Raw genomic sequence first — 11,061 nt, 5'->3', positions numbered from 1 at the left:
CTCTGTAGCACTAGTTAAATTCTATTATGTAATTAAGTTCTAATATGTAATTCTATGCTCTGTAGTCTGAAGAGAAGAGGTTGTCTGAACATCTGGTTGTGACACAGTGTTCTTGTTACCAGAGCTGGGGTCCAATTCAATTTAATTGATTTCCATTTCAATACAGACAATGAATCGCAATTCAATTTATCATTGATGACCATCATTTTCCACGTGGACTTTTCAATCTATGAATAGAATTTCACTTCACTTCCTGAACGGACTGAGTTAAAACATATAGTTCATTAGAATAACTGTAACCTCGTCCCCAGGCTCCATAGAGAGACAAATGGCGGTGGAGATTATAGTAGATTTATTCATCAGTACTGATAACATTCTGTAGGGGGCGATGTGGAGGTTGTTCTATTGGTTTACTGAGATCTCAGTAGCTTGTCTGTTATGTGATGACATCATTCATTAAGGGGAGTTGGGTTGTAGAGGAGGGATGTTTCTTCTGTTCAGAAACTCATCTGTTGAGTTGATCATTTACAAAGACTGTATTTGGATCAATTAAATGTCAGAAAAAGTAATAAAATATATTGATGTATACTTTAACTATATTGTCATCATCTCAACAATATGTTCCTCCTCTGCTGAAACGAACATGGTAACTTTAGAACAGAGAAGTTGACAGTTTTAACACTTAGTCACCACAGCTAGCTGAGTTGCCTTGTGGTTTAGAAGTCTAACAGCCGGCCGGTTTAAACCAGTTTCACTCTGCAGCACATAGACCTCCAGACACTGAGGTCATTTCAGAGCCATCATCAGGATATGTGGGCTAATGGCCTCCCCCTCCACCACCATCACCATCACTATCTCTGTCTCTGTGATATGCAGAGAGACAGAGAGTAGGGTGTGGAGAGAGTAGGGTGTGGTGTCAGAGGAGGGAGGAGCTTTCAACAGAGGAGGAAGAAGACTTCAGAAACACCCAGCTGTCTGACTGGTGATGGTTTAGTAGGACTGAGAGTAGCTGACAGAGAAGCTGTTGTGGACCTGGGCTTGTTGATGCACCAGGTGGTAGTATGGTAACTGCGATAGTAAAGTAACTTTAATAGTATAGTACCTGTGATAGTAAAGTAACTGTAACAGTATAGTAACTTTGGTAGTAAAGTACCTTTAACAGTATAGTAACTGTGATAGTAAAGTAACTTTAACAGTATAGAAACTGAGGAGTAACTGTCCAGAATGAAGATACTCCATGTTGTCTCCTGCTGTCTCCTCTCAGGTGAGTTCTGTCTGTCTGTCTGTCTGTCTGTCTGTCTGTCTGTCTGTCTGTCTTTCTGTCTGTCTGTCTTGTCTGTCTGTCTGTCTGTCTGTCTGTCTGTTGTCTGTCTGTGCAGTCTGTACCAGTTTATATATTACCGGACTGTATACTGTCTGTAGTCTGTATCAGTTTAGATAGTACTAGACTGTATACTGTCTGGATGATATAATATACTAAGATGATAATTTGTCTATAAGGAGCCAGAACGTGATACGCTCAGGGGCGAAAATCTGATATCAACTTTGGAGGGGACAATTACATGAATTTTTCTCAAGAGCAATTCCTGAGGGGGACACCAAAAGTAGTGCTGTAACACATAGCCTACGTTGTAATATGGTAAATGTATATTGAGGAACCAAAGAAATAAGATGTTTGCCGTACTCCTAACTACCGGTACCCAAAACTACACAACTAATCACAACAGCAATACCATTGCCTTTAACAAATCTTAGTTCAGTCACCAGTTTAAGTTGAGAGTGGGGGTATCCATGGCATTTTCCAATTATGTTCCTATTATACAAGTCAAAAAAATTGAGAACCTTTCATAATGTTGCCAAACAAAGACTCAACAAACTTACCTGAGACTCCCTGTCTCTGCCAGTCTGTCCCTGCATATCTGTCCCCAACTCTGCTGTCTGTGTGCCATCTGTTGCCTGCTCTGCCTAATGACATCATTCGATCTAAAAGGTAGCTAGCAAATGTGAAACAGATTGCAGTGACAAGAGTTGACAGCTGTATGAGTTCACCATTTACACAACATATGTTGCAAACTTTTGTAATTTTAATATAGTTTGTTTCATATTGGCTGGCTTTCAACAATAGCTGAATTTGCAAAGCTAGCGAGCACCAATTCCGTTTCAGTGGTGTTTGCTATAATTGTTGCTACCCGGGTTAAATAAAGGTGAAATAAAATAAATAAATAAAAGTTGTCTTGCAACAATTTAGCTTTTGCAACGAGACCATTAAATATATTTAAGACAATGGTAGAAGAGAGTGTAGTTCTGTTCAGTTTGGATTTCAGTTTATCGCTAACCTTATCACAGGGACTTTGAAGCACTAACTTACATCATCTGCATGCTGATCTTGGAATAAATTGACGAGAGCAAAGATTCCATCTTTGACGACGCCACATAAATGGAATAGGTACTAGCTAGCTTAATAGTTAATATTTGAGCGCTAGCTCTGCAAATTCAGCTAGTGTGTGTGTGTGTGAACCCTGCCAACATAAAACAAAACATTGCTATGGCGCGATTGACTGGATTAACCTTACGTCAGTTACGTGCATTGAGTGCCTTTCAGACAGTAGATACGAACCCTCTGTTACCTTGCCAACTAAGGAACTGGCAGTGGATCAAACCATTGTGAGGCAAAGGGTGGGGGGTCACAATCTTTTGAAACTTAAAAATGCGCTATTAAGTGTCTATAATCAGCACAATTGCTTTCATTGTGTATTATTCATATTATTTAAATTACATAGTTATGTTTACAGTGATATATTGGGGGGGGACAAATCATATTTTTCCCAGGATGGGGGGGGTCGTGTCCCCCCGTCCCCCTGGGATTTCCACCTATGGATACGCTAGAGATATGATCAGATGATATATCTGCATATTCATGGTGGAATGTACTGAACTTATCTCACGTCTCTGTTGATGGGTACAGTATGAGGGTGTTGAGGACAAAGAGGTCCAGTTCCTCTTTAGTGACTGTATGTTTCTGTTTTACAGCTCTCTGTGTTGTGGAGTCAGTCATCACTAAGGCGACTGGAGTTGTTGGGGGACAGGTCACAATTCAGTGCTCATATGCAGATAAATGGTTTGTAAAAAGCAATGATAGGTACTTCTGCAGGAAGAAATGTGACAGTTACAATGACATTCTGGTTCAAACTCAGAAGAACAAGAACTATATTGAGAGAGGAAGATACACCATACATGACTATAGAAATGGAGACTTCACTGTTACCATCAAGAACCTGATGAAGTCAGACTCTGGGACCTACTGGTGTGGACTGGACAGATATATAAAAGATTCCTACCAAGAGGTGCATCTCACAGTTACAGATGGTAAGTGAACCTTTAGTCACATTTGTCAGAGGTTAATGTTTGTTACAGGCTTCATGGCTTCATTAGAGAAAAGTAAAATGGTGACAGTATTTGTGGCTGCCTGTTCTTTTGTTTTACACACAGCTCCTCCTAAACCATCAACTGTCACCTCCAGACCTCATTTCTCCACAATCCTCCCAATCCTCTCTACAACATTATCTGACATCTCCGCAACATTATCTAACATCTCTACAATGTTTCTGGCATCTGGAGACATCAGTGGTAACTCTTCATCAAGAGAAGGTAGGTATGAATCTCTCATCTCAGACATTACAACTAATGTTACTTGATATTAAATGCTGGAGGAAAGTCTCTCTCTCTCAGAGTGTCACGTTCGTTAGAATAATCGCGCAGCGTGAGTAGTGTCGTGTCTTTGGGTACCATTAAACGGAAGACATGTTTATCAATTAACTCCCTGTAATTATTATCACGCGATTAAACTGATTAATCGTTTAATTGTAATTAACTAGGAGATCAGGGCACCAAGGAGAATATTCAGATTACAAAGTTATACTTTTCCTAACATAACTTTCCTATATTATTATATAGGCCGGTTATCTTCTGGTTTAAATGGTGTATTTTACCTCTAGTCCAGTCTCATTCCAAACGTCGTAAATTGTTGTATCTGCACGAACCCAGTCTTTACTAAAATCATCCATACATCAATTGTCTTAAAATCATTTATTTACTACACTAAGTAATTAACAGAAAAACATACAAACAGTAATTATCGTCACAAAGGATTGGTAGAGGAATGTGCCCTTGTGGGCTAAACAGGCAGGTCGGCCTGTTGAACAATGGGTCATAAACGGTCAGCTGAGAATTTACACAGAGTTCATTAATATTAACAATTGACAATTGAAGGCTCACTCATTCGGGAACAATTGCAATCAATACATATTTACGCTCATGTGTCGTCGTGATCCTTGTTCGAGAGTTCTGTTCTGTTGGGGAGTTTTGTCCGCGTTCTCGCTCTCTCTCTCTCGGTTAGAATGGATCTTTCAGAGCGACATTCATTAATGTCGTCATAGAATGGTTGTTTCGTTGGTCTTCGCGTTCGATGATATAATTTACTTAGCTGCAGACTAATAATTAATATCAAAGACTTGTTCTTATTCTGTCGGTATCAATAGTCTAAAAGTTAACCACGTGGTATGGTTCACTTTCAGTAGAGTACTTGGATGGTCAAACCTCTGGCCATAGAGTGTAGGCCTGGTCTGAAGAAATGTAAATCAGGGGGTGTTTTATAGTGCCCATAGAACAGGCTTGTCAAATGACGCCTGGTCCGGTATGGGTCCCTGGGGGCGTGCCTATGACTGAGTTAGATTTGGTTACAGAAATACAATTCTATCACATTACATCAGTACATAGCATCTCAATGTCTTACAAAAGCTTTATCCTTATTAATACATTCTATACAACCATTATGATGCTATTATATAAACAGTTTTATGGTAATATGGCTATATTGTCTCTTCTGAGTATCACAAAATTGTACCAAGCGGATCAGTTCGTAGCTGGATTCTTCACCAATCTTCCATACCTTCTCCAGAACACAAAATGTCGCTTGGCTCTCCTGTGTCTCTCTATGGGCCATGTGGCCAGAGACTCTCCTGGAATTTGAGAGTTTTTACGACCCTTTACACACAGGGTGGATTGGGGGGAAGGTAGGGGGTGGTGGTGCAAAAGGGAGCGGGGGTCAACTGTCCTCCCTGTACCAAAAGAGGCCAACGTCATGACAGTAGCGTTCCACATAATTTTTAGAAAGTGAAACTTTAGAAAATACAAAACAAAATAAAGAATAAACAAACCGCGACCAACAATACTATACATAAACAATATCCCATAACCCCCAAGTGAAAAACAAGCTACTTAAGTATTATCCCAAATTAGAGACAACGATTACCAGCTGCCTCTAATTGGGAATCATACCAATCACCCAAACTTAGAAAAACTAAATTAGAACCCCACATAGAATATAACAACTAGAAAAAAAACCTGTCACGCCCTGACCTACTCTACCATAGAAAATAAAATCTTTCTATGGTCAGGACGTGACACAGAGTCAGAGTGCTGGTAAGTCTCATGTCTACTGATTTGAGCTAAAATATGGTGTAGATTTTAGTTTCTCAGAAAACTACAGGAAGTGATGCAACACTTGAGGTTTTGGTCTCCTCCTTTATCACACATTTATTTTCTGTCTGTCTGTCTGCCTTCTAGCCTGTCTGTTTGTCTTCCTGCCTTACTGAGAAACCAACTGATCGAATGAACGTTGTAATTAATGCTATAATTCATGTTATCTATAATATATACAGTACTCTGTAAAGTATCTCCTCCTGTCTGTGGTCAGGTCTGATGGTATCTATGATATATACAGTACTCTGTAAAGTATCTCCTCCTGTCTGTGGTCAGGTCTGATGGTATCTATGATATATACAGTTCTCTGTAAAGTATCTCCTCCTGTCTGTGGTCAGGTCTGATGGTATCTATGATATATAAAGTTCTCTGTAAAGTATCTCCTCCTGTCTGTGGTCAGGTCTGATGGTATCTATGATATATACAGTACTCTGTAAAGTCTCTCCTCCTGTCTGTGGTCAGGTCTGATGGTATCTATGATATAAACAGTACTCTGTAAAGGCTCTCCTCCTGTCTGTGGTCAGGTCTGATGGTATCTATGATATATACAGTACTCTGTAAAGTCTCTCCTCCTGTCTGTGGTCAGGTCTGATGGTATCTATGATAAATACAGTACTCTGTAAAGTCTCTCCTCCTGTCTGTGGTCAGGTCTGATGGTATCTATGATATATACAGTACTCTGTAAAGTCTCTCCTCCTGTCTGTGATCAGGTCTGATGGTATCTATGATATATACAGTTCTCTGTAAAGGCTCTCCTCCTGTATGTGGTCAGGTCTGATGGTATCTATGATATATACAGTACTCTGTAAAGTCTCTCCTCCTGTCTGTGGTCAGGTCTGATGGTATCTATGATATATACAGTACTCTGTAAAGTATCTCCTCCTGTCTGTGGTCAGGTCTGATGGTATCTATGATATATACAGTTCTCTGTAAAGTATCTCCTCCTGTCTGTGGTCAGGTCTGATGGTATCTATGATATATAAAGTTCTCTGTAAAGTATCTCCTCCTGTCTGTGGTCAGGTGTGATGGTATCTATGATATATACAGTACTCTGTAAAGTCTCTCCTCCTGTCTGTGGTCAGGTCTGATGGTATATATGATATATACAGTACTCTGTAAAGTCTCTCCTCCTGTCTGTGGTCAGGTGTGATGATATCTATGATATATACAGTACTCTGTAAAGTCTCTCCTCCTGTCTGTTGTCAGGTCTGATGGTATCTATGATATATACAGTACTCTGTAAAGTCTCTCCTCCTGTCTGTGGTCAGGTCTGATGGTATCTATGATATATACAGTACTCTGTAAAGTCTTTCCTCCTGTCTGTGGTCAGGTCTGATGGTATCTATGATATATACAGTACTCTGTAAAGTCTCTCCTCCTGTCTGTGGTCAGGTGTGATGATATCTATGATATATACAGTACTCTGTAAAGTCTCTCCTCCTGTCTGTTGTCAGGTCTGATGGTATCTATGATATATACAGTACTCTGTAAAGTCTCTCCTCCTGTCTGTGGTCAGGTCTGATGGTATCTATGATATATACAGTACTCTGTAAAGTCTTTCCTCCTCTCTGTGGTCAGGTCTGATGGTATATATGATATATACAGTACTCTGTAAAGTCTCTCCTCCTGTCTGTGGTCAGGTCTGATGGTATCTATGATATATACAGTACTCTGTAAAGTCTCTCCTCCTGTCTGTGGTCAGGTCTGATGGTATCTATGATATATACAGTACTCTGTAAAGTCTCTCCTCCTGTCTGTGATCAGGTCTGATGGTATCTATGATATAAACAGTATCCTGTAAAGTCTCTCCTCCTGTCTGTGGTCAGGTCTGATGGTGTGGACCAGTGCTGGTCTGGTAGTCATGGTGACAGTGTTAGGACTGGTCCTGCTCCTGTTCTACAGACAGAGGAGAGGAACCAGGAGAACACCACCACTACCACCAGTCTCCTCCAACACACAACCTGACCCTACTGGAGAGGTGAGACATATCAGGGTGTGTGTGTGTGTGTGTGTGTGTGTGTGTGTGTGTGTGTGTGTGTGTGTGTGTGTGTGTGTGTGTGTGTGTGTGTGTGTGTGTGTGTGTTTGTTGTGTGTGTGTGTCCATAATAACTTGTATTGTAGAGGTGATAGACAGGGGGTGGTAAACTAAACATCTAAGGGTTGAGTGTGTGAGTCTACAGAATCCTCTAGTGGGTTTCTACTGTAGTCTGTTATCATTCATTAATCTGTCAACAGGAAGAACCTGCTGCAAACAATATTAACAATGTGGTTCTTAATTTACATTTTTTAGTTTGAACCTTGACTCACATTGGCTGTGCGCCTCCAATCTTTTCCATATTGACCATGTATGTAGTAATTGTCATTGGTTCTGTATGCAGGTTGACTGTGTGTATGAGGAGATCAGAGAGGCAGACAGACAGACAGACACACTCCCTGTGGTCATCTCTTTAGTCTACTCTACTGTCAATTCACCTACAACCTACCCTGCTGGTCAAGCCTCTACAACCTACCCTGCTAGCTCTGCCACAGGTAGTCTACAGATTCATGTGTAACTGCACACGTGGAGTGTTTGAACGTGGGCGTTGACAAATAAGTGGGAAGAGCAACATTAGTGGGTGTATGGAAACCTAACAGCTAATTGGGCAGTTTGGTGGCCACTCAAGATCGATTTGTATCGCTGCTTGTTGCTTCCTTGTAGCATTTTAGCTAACCCTAACTCTTTTCCTAACCATAACCCGATTCTCCTAACCTGCTAGGTTAGTTCTCCTAAGCTACCATGCTAGTTATAATAACCGGCAACATTAATTCTCCTAACCTGCCACATTAATTCTCCTAACCTGCCACGTTAATTATCCTAACCTGTCACGTTAATTCTCCTAACCTGCCACATTAATTCTCCTAACCTGCCACATTAATTCTCCTAACCTGCCACGTTAATTCTCCTAACCTGCTACATTAATTCTCCTAACCTGCTACGTTAATTCTCCTAACCTGCCATATTAATTATCCTAACCTGCCACGTTAAGTATCCTAACATGCCATTTTAATTATCCTAACCTGCCTAACTGGCTTAGCTAAAATGCTACAAGGAAAACAGCAAGCAGCCACGCAAAACGGTCTTGATTGGCAACCAATCTGCCTTATTAGCTGTTATGGTTCCATACACAGACTTATGTTGATCCTCCCGCTTATATCGCAATGCCAACTTTCAGACCCACTCCACATATGCAGTAACCCATACTTGAATCCACACTGTGACATCTATGCTAATGCTAGCTTCCACAAAGATAACATAAATCCAAGCTGTTCTACTGTAACTTCCCAAAGATAATATAAATCTACTGCAGATCACCCAGCTTCTCTCATCTTCTCCAATGTGGATCTATTCAAAGATTCTAGAGTCTCTTCAAGTCCGCCAACAGCCAGTAGAACCCAGGATGATTCCATCTATTCTACAGCCCAGCTACCCAAAGATTCTGTAGAATCTACAAGATACCCTGCTGTACACCTCTCTAAAGACACTCCAGAAGATGCCATCTACTCTACAGCCCAGCTACCCCAAATAATGTAGTACTATATAATCTATACAAAAGATGCATCCCAAATGGCACCCTATTATCTATCCCCCATATGGACCCTGGTCAAAGGCAGTACTCTATAGCGAACAAGGTGACATCTGGGATGAAGGGAAGCTCCCTGTAGAGAAGTGAAGGGTTGTCACCATAGAGCAGCCATCTTGGAATGACATGAAAAAAACAATCCCTTTCCTGTTTCAAATCCTCCTTGACATATTGTATTAAAACAGCTCATGTGGTTTTACTGTATATAATGTATGTAAAATATGAACATCTGGCTTTAAAATCACTTTTAAGTCAACCAACATTATTGTAAATATTTGTGTAAATATGAACTATGTGTTTTGTCAAATCGCCTTGGCTTCATTTTGTCTGTTATAATAATGAAGACAGTAATACCATAATACTCAGTTGTACCTTTGAGATTTACATATATGTTTAAATCAGTGTACATGTGGAGTGTTTGTGTGTGTGTTTGTTCATGTGCGTGTGTGTGCGTCTAGTGTGTGTTTGTCAGTGTGTGTGTGTAGTTTGTGTTTGTCAGTGTGTGTGTGTAATGTGTGTTTGTCAGTGTGTCTGTGTGTGTGTGTGTGTGTGTGTGTGTGTGTGTGTGTGTGTGTGTGTGTGTGTGTGTGTGTGTGTGTGTGTGTGTGTGTGTGTGTGTGTAGTGTGTGTGTGTAGTGTGTGTTTGTCAGTGTGTGTGTGTGTAATGTGTGTTTGTCAGTTTGTGTGTGTATTGTGTGTTTGTCAGTGTGTGTGTGTGTGTGTGTGTGTGTGTGTGTGTGTGTGTTTGTCAGTGTGTGTGTGTGTGTGTGTGTGTGTGTGTGTGTGTGTGCGTGTGTGTGTGTGTGTGTGTGTGTGTGTGTGTAGTGTGTGTGTGTAGTGTGTGTTTGTCAGTGTGTGTGTGTGTGTGTAATGTGTGTTTGTCAGTTTGTGTGTGTATTGTGTGTTTGTCAGTGTGTGTGTGTGTGTGTGTGTGTGTGTGTGTGTGTAGTGTGTTTGTCAGTGTGTGTGTGTGTGTGTAGTGTGTTTGTCAGTGTGTGTAGTGTGTTTGTCAGTGTGTGTGTATTGTGTGTTTGTCAGTGTGTGTGTGTAGTGTGTGTTTGTCAGTGTGTGTGTGTAGTGTGTGTTTGTCAGTGTGTGTCTGCAGTGTGTGTGTGTAGTGTGTGTTTGTCAGTGTGAGTGTGTAGTGTGTGTTTGTCAGTGTGTGTGTGTGTAGTCTGTGTGTGCAGTGTGTGTTTGTCAGTGTTTGTGTGCAGTGTGTGTTTGTCAGTCTGTGTGTGCGTGTAGTGTATGTTTGTCAGTGTGTGTGTGTGTGTGTGTGTGTGTGTGTGTGTGTGTGTGTGTGTGTGTGTGTGTGTGTGTTTGTCAGTATGTGCGTGTAGTGTGTGTGTAGTGTATGTTTGTCAGTGTGTGTGTGTGTAGTGTGTGTTTGTCAGTGTGTGTGTGTGTAGTGTGTGTTTGTCAGTGTGTGTGTGTGTGTGTGTGTAGTGTATGTTTGTCAGTGTGTGTGTGTGTAGTGTATGTTTGTCAGTGTGTGTGTGTGTGTGTGTGTGTGTGTCGTGTGTGTGTGTGTAGTGTGTGTGTAGTGTATGTTTGTCAGTGTGTGTGTGTGTGTGTGTAGTGTGTGTTTGTCAGTGTGTGTGTGCAGTGTGTGTCTGCAGTGTGTGTTTGTCCGTGTGCGCGTGTGTGTGTGTGTGTGTGTGTGTGTTTGTCAGAATGTGTATGTAGTGTGTGTTTGTCAGTGTGTGTGTGTGTGTGTGTGTGTGTGTGTGTGTGTGTGTGTGTTTGTCAGTGTGTGTGTGTGTAGTGTGTGTTTGTCAGTGTGTGTGTGTGTGTGTGTGTGTGTAGTGTGTGTTTGTCAGTGTGTGTGTGTGTAGTGTGTGTTTGTCAGTGTGTGTGTTTGTCAGTGTGTGTGTGTGTGTGTAGTGTGTTTGTCAGTGTG

General features: G+C 41.1%; 1 protein-coding gene across 1 annotated transcript; it reads left to right on the top strand.

Moving 5' to 3' along the window:
* Window positions 1–811: 811 nt before the first annotated feature.
* On the top strand, window positions 812–9,644 carry LOC106590763 (CMRF35-like molecule 1). The gene is made up of 6 exons (XM_045692087.1): window positions 812–1,264; window positions 3,031–3,366; window positions 3,490–3,648; window positions 7,368–7,519; window positions 7,920–8,070; window positions 8,934–9,644. The coding sequence occupies exons 1-6, from the start codon at window positions 1,225–1,227 to the stop codon at window positions 9,110–9,112; spliced, it is 1,017 nt and encodes a 338-aa protein (XP_045548043.1). The 5' UTR covers window positions 812–1,224; the 3' UTR covers window positions 9,113–9,644.
* The last annotated feature ends 1,417 nt before the right edge of the window (window positions 9,645–11,061 follow it).

This window comes from Salmo salar, chromosome ssa12, assembly GCF_905237065.1.
Source record: "Salmo salar chromosome ssa12, Ssal_v3.1, whole genome shotgun sequence".
NCBI classification, from domain to species: Eukaryota; Metazoa; Chordata; class Actinopteri; order Salmoniformes; family Salmonidae; genus Salmo; species Salmo salar.
This window is presented reverse-complemented; position numbering and strand designations above follow the sequence as displayed.

Coding starts and splice junctions, on each gene's coding strand:
- LOC106590763 (XM_045692087.1), top strand. CDS start 1,225: ATGAAGATACTCCATGTTGTCTCCTGCTGTCTCCTCTCAG. Junction 1,265..3,030: donor CTCCTGCTGTCTCCTCTCAG/GTGAGTTCTGTC, acceptor TCTGTTTTACAG/CTCTCTGTGTTGTGGAGTCA. Junction 3,649..7,367: donor TAACTCTTCATCAAGAGAAG/GTAGGTATGAAT, acceptor GTCTGTGGTCAG/GTCTGATGGTGTGGACCAGT.